This window comes from Eimeria maxima, genomic scaffold (genome assembly GCF_000499605.1).
Source record: "Eimeria maxima Weybridge genomic scaffold, Emw_scaff107, whole genome shotgun sequence".
Classification (NCBI taxonomy): Eukaryota; Apicomplexa; class Conoidasida; order Eucoccidiorida; family Eimeriidae; genus Eimeria; species Eimeria maxima.
The window spans coordinates 16,470-31,516 of NW_013563389.1; the positions used below are offsets into that span (position 1 = coordinate 16,470).

The window sequence follows — 15,047 nt, forward strand, 5'->3', positions numbered from 1 at the left end:
ATTTTTTTTTTTTTTTTTTTTTTTTTTTTTTTGCAGCAATGAGTGAGGGTTTATGGGAGGACGGGTACCGTTCAATAGTAAATATTGATTTTTCTCCTTATTGTATAAATCTTATGCAACAAAGATATGCAGACAAACCAGGAATGACATGTTAGCTACTCCTGCTGCTGTTGCTGCTGCTGCTGCTGCTGCTGCTTGTGCTGCTCCTGTTGCTGGTGCTGGTGCTGTTGCTGCTGTTGTTGCTGGTGCTGCGTGTTGCTGGTGCTGATAGTACTATTGTTGCTGCTGCTCTTGTTGTTGCTCACGGTGCTGCTGGTGCTGCTGCTGCTATGGGTTGCGGGATTTGGGTGACTGCGCTGCTGGTGCTACTGCTGCTGCTGCGCCATCAACAGCAGCAGCAGCAGCAGCAGCAGGAGTCTTATTGTGCTGTCTCCTCTGCTGCTGCTGCTGCTGCTGCTGCTGCTGCTGCTTCTGCTGCAGTTACTGTAATGAATGTATTAGAGTTGGATCAATTAGACAAACAAGCATTTGATTTTGTTATTGATAAAGGAACACTCGACTGTATACTTGTAAACCCTAAACCCTAAACCCTAAACCCTAAACCCTTAAGTTTAGATTAAAGGGTAGATGACCACGAACTCTTGGATACACAAACACTAATATGACCACCCGCTGCTGCTTTTGCTGCTGCTGCTCTTATTATTGCTGCTACTGCTCCTGTGTGTGGTCTAGCCTTTTGATGCTACTGTTGCTGCTGCTGCTGCTGTTGCTGCTGCTGCTGCTGTTGCTGCTGCAGTGCGGGGAGAAATCTTTTGAAAATGCTCACAAGGCCCTTACCCATATATCCCAAGTCTTGAAGTAAACCCTAAACCCTAAACCCTAAACCCTAGCTTCAACCCTAAACCCTAGTCTAAACCCTAAACCCTTTTAAAGCCCTGCATATATATGTATTTAAATATATTAATATATAATTATATAAATGTATAAATATATAAATAAATATGTATATTAATATATTAATATATTTATATGTAGTAAGGGATCTATGCAAGCAGTTGTGGAATAGGGTTTAGGGTTTAGGGTTTAGGGTTTGTGCAGGCCTGGTGGTGTATACATGATGATATCTTATGGGTTACCTGTCTTCCGTCTTAATCATCTACAAAAGAAAGAATTAGGATGGACAGTTGATGTACAAACCCTAGAAAAACCCTCCTTAAACCCTCCAGGTAATTAGGGTTTAGCGTTTAGGGTTTACAGTTTAGGGTTTAGGGTTTAGCGGTTCCAGAAAGGGATCGACGGCTCGTTGTTGACGTCTTTGGGTTTAGTGCTGGTTTGCAGGCTCCAGGGTTTAGGGTTTAGGGTTTAGGGTTTAGGGTTTGAGGGTTTGCAGCGGCTGAAGTAGAAGGGAAGCCTGAACTCCACTACATCTACATATGCAAGAAGGAGCCGGTCAGTCCCTTGGCTAGCTAGCTATTTAGCTAGCTAAATAAGTAGCTAGCTATCTAGCTAGCCAGGTAGCTAGCTATGCTCCTTATACGCTGTTATGTGGCCTATGGTGTTGAGACGTCGTGGGGCATTAGGGTTTGGCTGCTGTTAGAGGGTGTAGGGCTTAGGGTTTAGGGTTTAGGGTTTAGGGTTTAGGGTTGGAGTGTATGCGCAGGCGCCTGCGGAAGAGGCTGCTCCTGCAGAAGAGAAGAAGCAACCTGAGAGCTAAGAAGTGTAACTGGCTATATGGCTAGCTAGCTAGCTAGCTAGCTAGCTAATTGGCTAACTAGCTAGAGAGCTAGCTAGCTAGCTAGCTAGCTAGCTAGCTAACAAGCATTCTTTTGGGGTCTCTTGAGGGTAGCACAGCCCATGCGGTTGCTTCTCCTTGGGGGGTGACCCTTCTGAGGGTTTAGGGTTTGGGGTTTAGGGTTTAGGGCTCCCTGCAGTGAACTGGTTGAAGGTGCCCCGTGTTCCCCCCTACTGTTGTTTGGTCAGTTTTAGGGTTTAGGGTTTAGGGTTTAGGGTTTAGTACGGATAGAGGGGCCTCCAATGCAGGGTTTTCTCCCCTCAATATATGAGGGTTTATATAAAATGAATTAAGACATGCATGCAGAAACGATGGCATATTATATACTTACTTATGTATAAATTATATATATATATATTTATATTTATATATATTTATTCGCTCTTTTTGCATGCATGCATGCATGCATGCATGCATGTATGCATGTGCTTCTCTGAACATCGCAGAGTAGCTGACTGAGTGTTAGGTGTTTAGTAGTGTGGCTGTAGGAGGCCAGGGTTTAGGGTTTAGGGTTTAGCGTCTAGGGTTTAGGGTTTAGGGTTTAGCTATAAGTGGAATTAGCTATGCATATACATTAAAAAGAAGAAGAAGGAATAGAGGAAGGTAGTAAAGTTGTTACTATAAGGACATATATATATAAGGTAGTAGGTACCTCCTCCCCAATAGTGCCATGGATAGGTGCAGCAGGCCTGTTGCTTACGCCCTATAAAATATAAAATATAAATTAAAAATAAATATAAAAAGAGTTATTTAAATTAATAATGATTTATATAACAAAACAATTCATTGGATCTACCTGGGGCCCCCCAGAAAGGTGTGGGGGCCCCAGGGTACCGTGAGGGTACTGAGAGGGGGGCCCCGTGCCTATTATGCCGACCCACAGGACTTGTTGTTTGTCGTCTTTTTGTTGTTTTTTTCTTATATTTATTTATTTATATTTAATTTTTAATAAATATTTAATATTTATTTCTTTTTTAGCTCTTCTTAAGGGCATGTGGCTCCTCCCTTTCGAAGAACACCTTCCTGCCTACCGCGCAAACCCTGAACCCTAAACCCTAAACCCTAGAAACTAAACCCTATCACTCTCAAACCCTAAACCCAAATTCTTAAGGCTTAAACTATTAATATTTATATATAGAGGTTTAATCCTTCTTCTCTTCTTCTTACTCCGCTTAATAAGCCCGTTTTGCTGCTGCAGTGGTGCCTGCTGCTGCAGCAACAACTATAACCAGCAGATGCCTCCTATTCGCCGTGCCCGTTCCTCCCTACACGCGAAGAGCCGGGACCAGGGGCCCCAAGGGGCCCCCAAGCAGCCAGTGGCTGGGCCCTACGGGACCCCCTCTGGGGCCCCCAAGTGGGGCCCCTTCGCAGGAGGACCAGCAGCAGGAGCAGCAGACAAGGGATCATCAACTGTAGCAGCAGCAGCCGCTGCAGCACCAATAGCAGCAGCAGCAGGAAGAACAGCAACAGCAGCAGCAGCAGCAGCAGCATCGGGGGCACTAAAAGAACGATTAAATAATTTGCTGCAGACAGAGACAAATGGTTTATCAAGAGGACAAAGAAAAAGATTAGCAAAGAGAGAAGCAGCAGAAAGAAGGAAGCATTTTGGGGTGTATGCTGAGGTCCTGCTGCAGCAGCGAGCAGCAGCAGCAGCAGCAGATGAAGGTCCTTCTGCCCTTGATAGTATGACCTCTGTAGGTGATGCATTAATGGATTCAGTATCTACATCTAAACCATTTGCTGCTGTTGCTGCTGCTGCATCTGGTGCTGCTGCTGCTGCTGCTGCTGCTCCTGCTGCTGCTGCTGTTGGTAATACTAAGAAACTTACCCGCAGCAAAAGGTCTGCTGCACTGCAGCAGGAGCTGCAGCAGTATGCTGCTGTATTAGGTGTATCTAGTTTTAAGGAAAACCCAACAAAGACGCTGTCTATACACCTGAATAATACTATTAAGCTGCAGCAACGCATGCAGCAGCAGCAGCAAGAGCAACAGCAACAGCAAGCAGCTATTATTGCTGCTGCAGCAAGCGGCAGCGCAAGCAGCAACAACACACGCAAAGGCAACAAATCGTAACAGCAAGTTGCTGTTATTGCTGCTGCTGTTGCTGCTGCTGCTGCTGCTGTTAGATGGTACTCACTATTCTCTATAGGTGGCAGCAGCAGCAGTGGCAGCAAGTACTGCTGCTGCAGTTGCTGCTGCTGCTGCAGTTGCTGCTGCAGGAGCAGCAGCAGCAGCAGCAGCAGCACTGCAACAAACAATTTGCCGTGGAAGGAATTAAACTTCCGTTTTTTATTTCTTCTTTTTTCTTTTCTTTTTTGCCTTTTGTTTGTTTATTTTAATTAATTTATTTAATTAATTTAATTAAATAATTAATTATAATTAATTAGTTTATTTAATTAAATATAATTAATTTATTTATTTATAATTAATTAATTATTTGTATCTTTTATTTATTTTAGTTATTTAGTTTGTTTTGTTTGTTGCTGCATTCTTGTAGCAGCACATGATGACAAAAACAATAGCAGCAGCAGCAGCAACAGAAGCAGCAGCAACAGCAACAGCAGCAGCAGCAGCAGGAGAGCACGCAATAGCAGCAGCAAAACAAATACTAGCAGCAATAACAGTAAAATAAAGAAATACAGCAGCAGCAAAAGAAGAGAATATAAACCCTTAAGTAGTATAAACCCTAAACCCTAAACCCTAATCGGGGTAGATACACCGCAGCATCGGAAGTGCAGCAGCAGCAGAAGAGTGCAGCAGCAAGCAGCAACAGCAGCAGCAAAATAAGGAAATATAGAGGAGAAAAGAAGTAAAATAGAGTAAAAGAAACAAATATAATAAATAAAATAAATAAAACAAGGAAAAACAAGGAAAAAAAAGGAAACAAACAAGGAGCGGCGCCGACTGTATATACCCCCCTCTCCTCGTGTCGGCAGCGGTGGCTGCTGCTGCAGCAGCAGCAGCAGCAGCAGCAACGTGTCTTGCTGCAGCAGCAAAACATGAATATAAGGAGTTAAAATAAGGAAATAAGTAAATGAATATAAAGATACAAACAAATTGATTTATTTTAGGTAAATAACATTGCATAAAACAACTGCAGCAGCAGCAGCAGCAGCAGCAGCAACACACAGACAGATCCGCCGCTAGCGCTGCTGCTGCAGTAGAGCTGCTGCAGCAGTAGCTGCGGCTACTGCAGCAACAGCAGCAGCAGCGGCAGCGGGCTGGATCCGCTAGATACAGTAGATCTGTTATTTTTAAGTATTTTATTTTCTTTAATGTGAATTCTTATCGCTTAAAAGAGACAAACAGCAGCAGCAGCAGCAGCAGCAGCAACAGAGGCCCCCTTCTTGGCCCCTAGAGGCCGCTTGCGCCTCAGGTGTACATACACCTCAGCTTGTGCATTCTTGCTGATGCTGCTGCTGCTGCTCCTTCTGTGTCATTTGACTCTTATAGGACCTCTTTATGGTCTTTCCTATCTCCCCTTCTTCTTGATCTCCTAGCTAGCTAGCTATATAGCTAGCTAGCTCCTTTATAAAGTCCTGCTGCTGCTGCCGCTGCTGCTGCTGCAGGGGGCCCCCTCCTCCTAAGGAAACATCCAACATAAACAAACACATTTCCTTCTCTTTCTTCTTCTCCTCTTTGCTCCCTTACATATACACCAACGCAGACACCTGCAGCAAATCGCACCTGCACACTCTGCCCCACAGCAGCAGCAGCAGCAGCAGCAGCAGCAGCGGCAGCAGCAGCAGCTGTGGCGGCAACCAGGATCTGCAGCAATCTTCATACACTGAAGAGAAGATGGAGACACCACAGCAACGACACTTCAGCGACAGCTGCTGCAGCGTCAAAAGCGGCAGCAGCAGCAACTGCAACAGCAGCAACTGCAGCACGAGCCCACGTTTAAATAATATTGGAGGGATACCGCTGCTGCAGCAGCGCGACGACTGTGGGGAGACACCCCGTATGCCATACTCTAGCTACAATGAGCCTGGACTGCAGCAGCAGCAGCAGCAGGAGGAGCTGCAGCAGCCGCAGCACCTGCAGCAGCACCACTTGATCCAACTAGAGAAGCAGCAACAATTACAGCAGCAACAGCTGCTGCAGCAGGAGCAGCAGCAGCATTTTGCTCAGCAGCAACAATATAACCCCTACAATCTCAATAATCAGCAGGATTACATGCAGCAACAGCCGCAGCAGCAGCAAATGCAACAACAGCAGCAGTACCCGCAGCAGCAAATGCAGCCGTTGCAGCTGCCCCAACAGCAGTATCCCCAGCAGCAATACGCGCAACAGCAATACCAGCAGCAGCCACAGCAGCAGCAGTATCCCCAGCAGCATCCGCAATACCCCCAGCAGCAGCTGCAATACCAGCAGCAGGCACAGCAGCAGCAGTATCCGCAGCAGCAGCCGCAATACCCCCAGCAGCAGCTGCAATACCCCCAGCAGCAGCAGCAGCAGTTCGCGCAGCAGCAGCAATATGCCCAACAGCAATACCCACAACAGCAGCAACAATACGCTCAACAGCAGCAGCCGCTTCAGCATCAGTCGCTGCAGCAGCACCTGCAGCAACAACAACAACAGCAACAGCAACAGCAACAGCAGCAGCAGCAGCAGCAGCAGCAGCAGGGTATGCCATTTGCTGCAGGTAAGGATAATTTATGCCCAATAAATTTATCTTATCTTAGCCAAAGAGGAGCAGCAGCAGCATTTCAGAAGAGGCAGCAGCAGCACCATGCGCATATATGCGGCAGCGAGGACCTTGCTGCAGCAGGAAGCACGGATGTAACACCTGCAGCAGCAGCAGCAGCAGGAACAACAACAACAGCAACAATAATAACAGCAGCAGCAACAGCAGCAACATCTGGAGTTGGAATACCAGCAGCAGCAGCAACTGCAGCAAGCTGCTGCTCCTCTGAGGATATTCCTCCACATTCCTCTGTTACTACACCGAGAGGATCCGAGTGCAGCAGCAGCAGCAGCAGCAGCAGCTTCAGCAGGGCCAGCAGCAGCTATAGTAGAAGCAGCAGCAGCAGCAATTATAGCAGCAGCAGCAGCGCGTATGGTAGCTACTATAATCTAGCTAGAAACAACAGCAGCAGCAGCAGCAGCTGCAGCAGCAGCAGCAGCTCCTTCCAGCCTCGTGAGGATCGCCGCAGCAGCCGCAAGAAACTCTTAGATTCTTTGCGCAGCACAGGAGCTGTGCTGCCTGTAACAGAGAGCAGCAGCAGCAGCAGCAACAACAACAACAACAACAACAATAATGCAGCAGGGCAGCAGCAGCAGCAGCAACAGCAACAGCAGCAGGAAGAGGCTGAAGTCCCATTCCCTCTTAATCTTATGGGCAAAAAAGTTGAACCAAGAAAACATTATGTCGGTAGGTCAAGGGTTTAGGGTTTAGGGTTTGAGGGTTTAGGGTTTAGGGTTTAGCGTTTGAGGGTTTAGGGTTTAGGGTTTAGGGTTTGAGGGTTTAGGGTTTACGGTTTAGAGATTATCAGGATGAGCAGCAACAGAAAGAGCAGCAGGAGTTGACGTACCCATATCCTATTTGCTGCTGCTGCTGCTGCTGCTGTTGCTGCTGCTGCAGGGTCTGGGGGTTTGCTGCCTGGAGATTGTCATTGGTTTACTACTGGTGCTGCTGTCAGCAGCAGCCGCTCGCTGCTGTCTAATGGCGGCAGCTGCTGCAGCACTCCTCGTTCTGCTGCTAGCAGCAGCAGCAGCAACAGCAGCAGCAGCAGTGCTTGTAGCGCAAGACAACGTAGACTGCAACAAAACTGCAGCAGCATCTTTGATGCATGCGATGACCAGCAGCAAACTCCTTCTGCTGCTGCTGCTGCTTCCCCTCCGTTTGCTGCTGCAGCAAGAGTTGGCACAGATTGCTTCCTTATTAATAAGGAGGTACGTCCTTCTTCTTTTCTTCTTTTCTTTCTTCTTTTCTTCCCCTCCTTCCCTTATTATATATATTATTTATATTATTATATATAATATTTATTATTTATTATTTATTACCTACCTTTATATGTATATATAATTGGTGTATATTACATTTAGCTGCAGCAGCAGCAACTGCTGCAACTGCTGCTGCTGCTGCTGCTTCTGTATCGTGCTGCTCCTCTTGCTGCTGCTACTGCTGTTGCTGCTGCAGGCTGACAAGTATAGAAGAAGGCAGCAACTTCGTAACCCTCATTTCTCTGATCTATTTGGTAGAGAAACCCCACAACCTGCTGCTGCTGCTGCTCCTGCTGCAGCAGCTGCTGCTTCTGCTGCTGCACGCGATTGCCCAGACACAGCCCGTTCCTTGGCCTCAAAGTCAGACCTCACCGCTCATGAACGGTAAGCAGCAGCAGCAACAACAGCAGCAGAAGCAGCAGCAGTAACAAAAACAGCATCAGCAGCAACAACAGCAACAGCAGCAGCAGCAACAGCAGCAGCAGCAGCAGCAGCAGCAGCAGCAGCAACGTGTGTCTGTTCTCTTTTGCAGGTTCCATCGGGCTATGCAATCTGCCATTGACATGGGAACACCACCACCTCTGCCCACCGCTAGATGTGTAAGCTAGCTGCTGCTGCTGCTGCTGCTGCTGCTGCTGCTATTGCTGCTGCTGTTGCTATTGCCTCCTCTGCATTGTGCATGCATAATATAAAAATGTCAGAGAGCAGGGAGAAGACAGCAGCAAAACCCTTCCGCATGCAAGCGTTCTCCCTCTTGCTGCTGCTACTCTTGTTGTATCTGCTGCTGCTGCTATTGCTGCTGCTGCTGCTGCTGCTGCATGTGTTATGTATGCAGCGTCAGTTACCTAAGGACGCGTCATTAGAGCAGCAGCGGCGGCAGCAACTTGCTGCTATGACTGCAGCAGGAAGAGGACAATCCTTTCATTCACAGAGCAGCATATTTAATATACAAGAAGAAGACAGCAGCAGCAGCAGCAGCAGCAACGATAAACAGACACCAGATATGCAGGCAAGTGCTAGCAGCAGCGGCAGCAGTAGCAGCAGCAGTAGCAGAAGCAGCAGCCACGACTTTACTTATTTCTCTTATTTCCCTTTATTTCCTTTATTTATTTTATTCCTTTTATTTTATTTATTTATTTATTTATTTATTTATTTATTTATTTATTTATTTATTTATTTATTTATTTATTTATTTTTTGCTGCTGTTGCTGCGTTTGCTGCAGCTGCTGACTCTGCATCTCCGTGGTTTGCCTCGAGACATAAGAGAGGAGCATTTGCTGCAGTTGCTGCAGGGTGCTGCTGCTGCTGCAGCTGATAGTACTGGTACCAATAATGCTGGTGCTGGTGCTTCTGCTGCAGCAGCAGCAGCAGCTGCTGCTGCTGCTGCTGCTCCCCGTGGCACCTGCCTGTCTCCTTTTCCTTCTGTCTCCTCTCGCCCTCATAGGCCGCAATTTAAACTACAAATAAGCAATGATCCAATTACCAATGAATGTACAGGGACTGCTAAGGTCACCTTCAGGTATTGCTGCTGCTGCTGCTGCTGCTGCTGCTGCTGCTGTTGCTGCCGCTGCTGCTGCTGCTGCTAGGCCTGATGCTTTGGCTGCTGCTAGTCTTGCTGATGCTGCTGCTGCTGCTTTTTGGCTTGCATGCCTGGGTTTGCTGCTTTGTGTTTGCCTATCTCTGTGCCTTTACCTCTCTGTTATTCACCTGCTGTTGCTGCTGCTGCTGCTGCTGCTGTTGCTGTTGTGTGTTTAGGCATGCAGGGGGTGCACCAGCCCTTGAGGCAATGCTGCAGTGCCTTAGACTGCAGAGTATAACAGCACAAGTAGAGTAAATAAGAAATTAAATAGACATATTATTATTCATTAATCGAATGTGTGTAGCTACAGCAGGTGCAGCAGCAGCAGCAGCAACAGCAGCAACAGCAGCAGCAGCAGCAGCAGCAGCACCTGTTTCTTCATTTTTAGGGTTTATTTATATATATGAGGTATTATTTAAACTTAGCAAGGGCATCTAAAGGGATCCCAAGGAGGTGCATAAGGAAGGGCCTTGTAGCAATAGCGCCGGCTGCTGCTGCTGCTGCTGCTTCTGCTGCTCTTGCTGCTGCTGCTGAGGCGGCGGCGGCTGCTATTAAATGTTTAGGTGCCTGCGCAGCCAAAGGCAGGGAAGTCTGTAGAATGTGTATTGTGTTCTTGTCAATGGGGCTGCTTTTTTTTTTATTTAGTAGAGACAGCTCAATGCATGCATGCATGCATGCATACATGCATATATGCATGCGTGCATGCATTCGTGCATGCAATTATGCATGCAATTATGCATGCATGCATGAATTGGGACACATAATAAACTTGCCAAGCTAAGAAATCGTCACAGAGAGACTTTCTCTGTTATTTTAATTATACTTCTTATTTATAGCTAATTAATATAATATATTATAATATATATATGTATATACGTAGCATGCAATAGTATATTTATGTATATTTATATTATATACTGTTAACATACTATATAAATAGGAGACAAGACAGCCTCTATGGTTATATTTATTATATATATATTGTGTATATAGACAAATATATCTTAATTGGTTGTTACTGCTCATTATAATATACAAAAGGCAACAAAAAGAGGCTGCACTATCTGCACATGCAGGAGTAGTTGTCTGTATTTTGCGTGCCTATTATCTTATGTCTAAAGGAAGAGAAAAGACAGGAGAGGAAGTTATGCTGACTCTATTTATCTTTTTAATTAACTTTTTGCCTTAGAGGAGATTAATAAATCCCCCCTTATGAATAGATCCTTGTACCTTGACAATACATGTAAGATAAAGGATAAGGAAAAGGGCGGATAAAAGAGAATTAGTTGGGATTTATGGACACCTAATCCTCACATATTATATTTATTTACTACATACCTTTGTCCTACACGTCATTAAAGGAGGGAAAAGGCAAGAAAGTTACACAGAGGGCTATTATTATAAGGATTTATAAGTAAACACCTACCGGTCATGCGGTGACCGGTGCTTCTTGGCTGTTAATTCGTCATTTTTTGTTGGTTAAAATATAATTTAAATAATAAATATAAATTTAATTTATTTTACTTAATTATTTCACTTTTTATTCTTTTTCTCATATACATATATCATAACCTCGGGGGTTGTCCACTGAGCGACGCCGTCATAGCCACGTGCAACGGTGCCTCTCTTTACATTAACGTGCATCGTTCTTCTGTTTTTCCTTATATTGTTAATTATTTAATTATAAATTAACAAAAAAAGAATAAAATATCATAAAGGAAAGACATTCTTCGGGCTGCCATTGCTGCCGAGCTACTACCGTACGGCCTGCTACCGCTGCTGCTGCTGCCGCCGCCGCAGCAGGAGCAGCAATCTCCCGCCAATAACGCAGCTTATTAACGCTTGTCTTTGGCTTTTGCTAGTTAAATGCATTTAATAGAAGCCCTACATGGTGCCTGGCGATGTTTCAGTGCCTCTGCATCAGTAGCGGCAGGGAGCAACAGCAACTGCAGCAGCAGCAGCAACAATTGCAGCAGCAGCAGCAGTGGCAGCAACAGCAGCAACAGCACGAGCAACAGCAACAACTAAAGTGTACAGGGCATATAGTGCCTCATAGATAGACTCTGCAGCATCCGCTTGAACAAGACCAACAGCAGCAGCAGCGGCAGCAGCAGCAGCAGCAGCTGTTGCTTTTCCCGAAGTCAGCCACTGTGTTGGTTTCAGGTGTATCTGCAGCAGCAGCAGGGGGTTGGATGACTAGCAGTTTCCTTATTTATTTGCAGCAGCAGCTGCTGCAATGAATAATCCGCCTTCGGAGAGTCCCAGTGGGGGGCAAGAGATCCCGAGGCCGGACAGCAGCAGCGCGAGCAGCAGCGCGAGCAGCAGCAGCAGCAGCAACGGCAACAGCAGCATAAGAAAGCGGCGACCGTCCCAACAATGTGCCGCTCCAACTGCCCCTGCTGCGAGTGGACTGTCTGCTTCGCTGCCCTGCAGTAATAGCAACAGCAACAACAACAGCAACAGCAACAGCAGGAGCGGTAGCGACAGCGGCAGCAGTGGCATGCGTGTCCGCAGGAGCAGCAGAGTTTGGGGCTGCATGCGCAGTGGGTTGCTTCCCTTTGGTTTGCCGGGTTCTGGCTCGTCAAAGGCGAAATCAGCAGAGGTACCATGGGGGCCTCTGGGGGGCCCCCAAGAGGTATGGAGGTCATGTTATGCATGGGCAGCAGGAGCAGCAAGACAGCTGCGGTGGCGTCTAAGTGTGCTGCTGCAGCTGCCGCTGCTTGTGTTGCTGCATCTGTGCCCTGTTGTAGGTCGATTAGCTGAGTGGGTATTTCATATAAGTTCCGTGGGGGCCCCCGGTTTACTGTACCCTTTTTGTTGTTTGTTTGTAGGGGTGGGTACCCCCTTTGTGTCTCTTACTGCTCTTTGTCTGTGGTTATTAGATCTATTAGATGCTGCTCTTGTGCTGCCACAAGCAGCAGCAGCAGAGTTTGCATCTCTTGGGGGGGCCCCCCCAGCTATACCCATTTTAGACCATTTTAGTCTATTCCCTGTCTGGTGTGAGTCTCTCACCTGTGGGGCCTTCAGCAACAGCAGCAGCACCGGCAGCATCACCAGCAGCAGCACAAGCAGCGTTGGTTTAGGCGGCAGGCACTTGGGGCCACCATCGGATGCAGGACCCTATGGCGGTGTAGATCTATGGGGTCTTTGTTTACCTTTAGGGGGGGGGCCCTCTCCATGGAGGGCCCCCGAGAATAGAGGGCCCCTATGGAATGGAGGGTCAAGAGCAGCATTCCATTTAAGTATTTATTGCCGCATTATTGTTGATATTCCTCTCCTTACAATGGCATTGCATCTATCTAGATGGTTGCATGCACAAGGGGAGATATTTGGGGCCCCCCTTAATATACAGGACGTGCATGCAGGGACCGCCGGACCTTGGGGAGCCATCGGTGCCTTTGGGGGACAGGCTAATGCTGCACCGCAAACTGCTTCTGCTGCAGCAGCAGCAGCTGCTGCTGCTGCTACAGCTGCTGCCGCAGCAGGGTACTCTGATACATCCAGCCCACCCAGCATCAACAGCATGGTCAGCAGCAGCAGCAACAGTAACAGCAGCAGTAACAACAGCAGCAACAGCAGCAATAGCAGCAGCAGCAATATTAGCACGCCATATCCCTCACCTCCCAGTGGCCCTCAACAGCCGGTTCCTCGTCCGTCCCCTCCGGGCTCCCCTGCAGCTGCGAGGGCGGCGGTAGCAGGAGGGGGGCCCGCAGCTGCTGCCGCTGTTGGGTCTTGGGCTGTATCCATGCTGCTCAAGTGTATAGCGTACTGCGTAGGGCTGCTGCAGCGGTGTCTCTTGTTCCCCCCAAGTTTGTTTTTTAGGTCCCCTTCACGAAGACTTTATTTCTCTGCTTTGTCCTACATGTTAATCCGTTGGCTTTATACAGATCGTCTTGATGTGCTGCTGGGGGCTCCCTCCTCGGCAGTTGTGGGGCCTTTATCCAAGGGGCCCCCCGAGGGTCAAGCAATATTGATGGGGCTTTCTCTAGGCTGTGCTGCATGCCTTCTTGCTTCTTATCTCTTTCTCTCCTTTTTAAAAGCTGTTAATCTATTGCCTGCCAGCCTACTACACCACATCCGCGTCCTCAGCTGTACACATCTGCTGCTGCAAGACAGCAACAGCAGCAACAGCAGCAGCAAAACGCAAGGGTGCCTCCAGTACCACGGCAGCACCCCGGCACAGCCTGAAGGGCAAGGCACCCCTTCATCCCTCCACTCTAGAGAGCTAGAGGTCCGCCTCCAAGAGAGCTTGCGCTCTACTACCGCTGCTGGTGCTGTGTTTGTTGATGCCCTGCTTGCTGCTGCAAGAACTGCCGCTGCAGGGGCTGCTGCTATAGTGGGGCAAATGTGGATGCAGTGGCGATTACATGAGTTTCTGCTCGGCGCTGCTGCTGAATTGGTGCAGTTGCTGCTGCAGCAGAAACTGCAACAATGAAAAGCTGCTTGCTAGTGTGGGTGTAGTGTTTTGTTCCTTGGGTGTAGTATACTACTGGCGTGTGGTGTGGAGGGTGTTGGATCTAGGGTTTAGGGTTTAGGGTTGAGGGTTTGCGTTTGTGTATGAAGGCATGCATCTTCTGCTTTGACGACATGAAACCGGGGGAACTTCTCCGCGTTGTGACTGCATGCGGCCACAAATTTCATGGTAAGTGTTTGCCTCCAAAACCCTAAACCCTGAACTCTAAATCCTTAGATCACTGCAGCAGGGCTCATAGGAGGTGCAAGTGCAAGGGGCAGGCAGTTTAGGGCCCCCGCAGGCTCTTCCGGGTGGCCCCACAGCAGGGCATACATATGTTAAGGACCTTACATGGCACAGTAGCTGGTGTTTCTGCTGCTGCTGTTGCTGTTGATATTCTTGCTGCTGGTTCCCTTGCTGCTGTTTCTTCTACACTTGTTATCTGTTGCATCTTAAAGAAATGCCTCTTTAAGGATCTAGATTTGGAGGGTAAGCATTTAAAATTAGGGTTTAGCGCATAGAACTTTTTATTTGGGTTTGTGTGTTGTGCTTAGCTGGTTGTCTTGACGTTTGGCTGTTTGATCGGTTAAAGGCATCATGCCCAATGTGTGGTCCCTTTCGGTACCCTAGTGGTGGAGGGGCCCTCCACGTGAGCTGATAGGCCCCCCCAGGCCACGTGTGATTATACAAGACAACAACATGGGGTCCCCGGATAGAAGAAACTATGGGGGCCTGCTGCTGCTGGTGCAGCAGCGGTGGATACACAGGTGAAAGTCTGTGAGGCGGTAGAAGCGCCCAAGGAGTTGCCCGTTGGGGAGGAGGCTACCCTCAAGAAGGGCCCTTCTGATGTGAAGTCCTCTCCTAGGTGGAATTTCTTGCTTTGGGCTCCTTTGGGGTGCTGGCGCTTGGGTCGTCCTTACACGGGTGACCCTACGGGTCCCCCACGGTGCCCCCCCAGTTGCCCCACGCTGTGGAAAGAATATGCTGCAGCAGGGGTCCTCACAGGGGCCCCTCAAGGCAGGATCGGATGTGGGCTGTTTGTTGCCCTGCGCAGCAACATATTCCTTGGTTGTCACCCTGTTGTTTCAACTGCTGCTGCTGCTGCGGACCCTGCTTAACCTACTGCTGTGGTGGCTGCTGCAGCTGCTCTTGCGTCCCGTTCCAGTGTTGCGCAGCGATGCATCCCTTGCGTTTATTTTGGCTTTAGCTGATCTGAGTTGTGCAAGTCTACCTGGGAAGAAGAATGCAAACGAGAAGTGGACGTCGCCGCCAGGTGTA

The 15,047-nt window shown here is 48.0% G+C and overlaps 3 protein-coding genes across 3 annotated transcripts in view; all 3 read left to right on the forward strand.

The window, feature by feature from the left end:
* EMWEY_00014150 (hypothetical protein, conserved) overlaps positions 1–1,714 on the forward strand; it is a gene marked incomplete at both ends in the record, with an annotated part of 2,483 nt that extends 769 nt beyond the window's left edge. The window contains 6 exons of the mRNA XM_013477251.1: positions 37–150; positions 517–569; positions 797–858; positions 1,099–1,226; positions 1,391–1,449; positions 1,661–1,714. Coding sequence (XP_013332705.1) covers positions 37–150; positions 517–569; positions 797–858; positions 1,099–1,226; positions 1,391–1,449; positions 1,661–1,714 — 470 coding nt within the window. The remainder of the gene's footprint in view (positions 1–36; positions 151–516; positions 570–796; positions 859–1,098; positions 1,227–1,390; positions 1,450–1,660) is intronic.
* A 3,875-nt stretch (positions 1,715–5,589) lies between these two features.
* EMWEY_00014160 (hypothetical protein, conserved) lies at positions 5,590–7,320 on the forward strand (the record flags this gene model as incomplete). Its single annotated transcript, XM_013477252.1, has 2 exons — positions 5,590–7,165; positions 7,277–7,320. The coding sequence occupies 2 exons, from the start codon at positions 5,590–5,592 to the stop codon at positions 7,318–7,320; spliced, it is 1,620 nt and encodes a 539-aa protein (XP_013332706.1).
* A 3,897-nt stretch (positions 7,321–11,217) lies between these two features.
* Positions 11,218–14,427, forward strand: EMWEY_00014170 (zinc finger (C3HC4 RING finger) protein, putative; the record flags this gene model as incomplete). The annotated part of the gene is made up of 5 exons (XM_013477253.1): positions 11,218–11,345; positions 11,750–11,859; positions 12,148–13,088; positions 13,880–13,958; positions 14,324–14,427. The coding sequence occupies 5 exons, from the start codon at positions 11,218–11,220 to the stop codon at positions 14,425–14,427; spliced, it is 1,362 nt and encodes a 453-aa protein (XP_013332707.1).
* Positions 14,428–15,047: the final 620 nt, after the last annotated feature.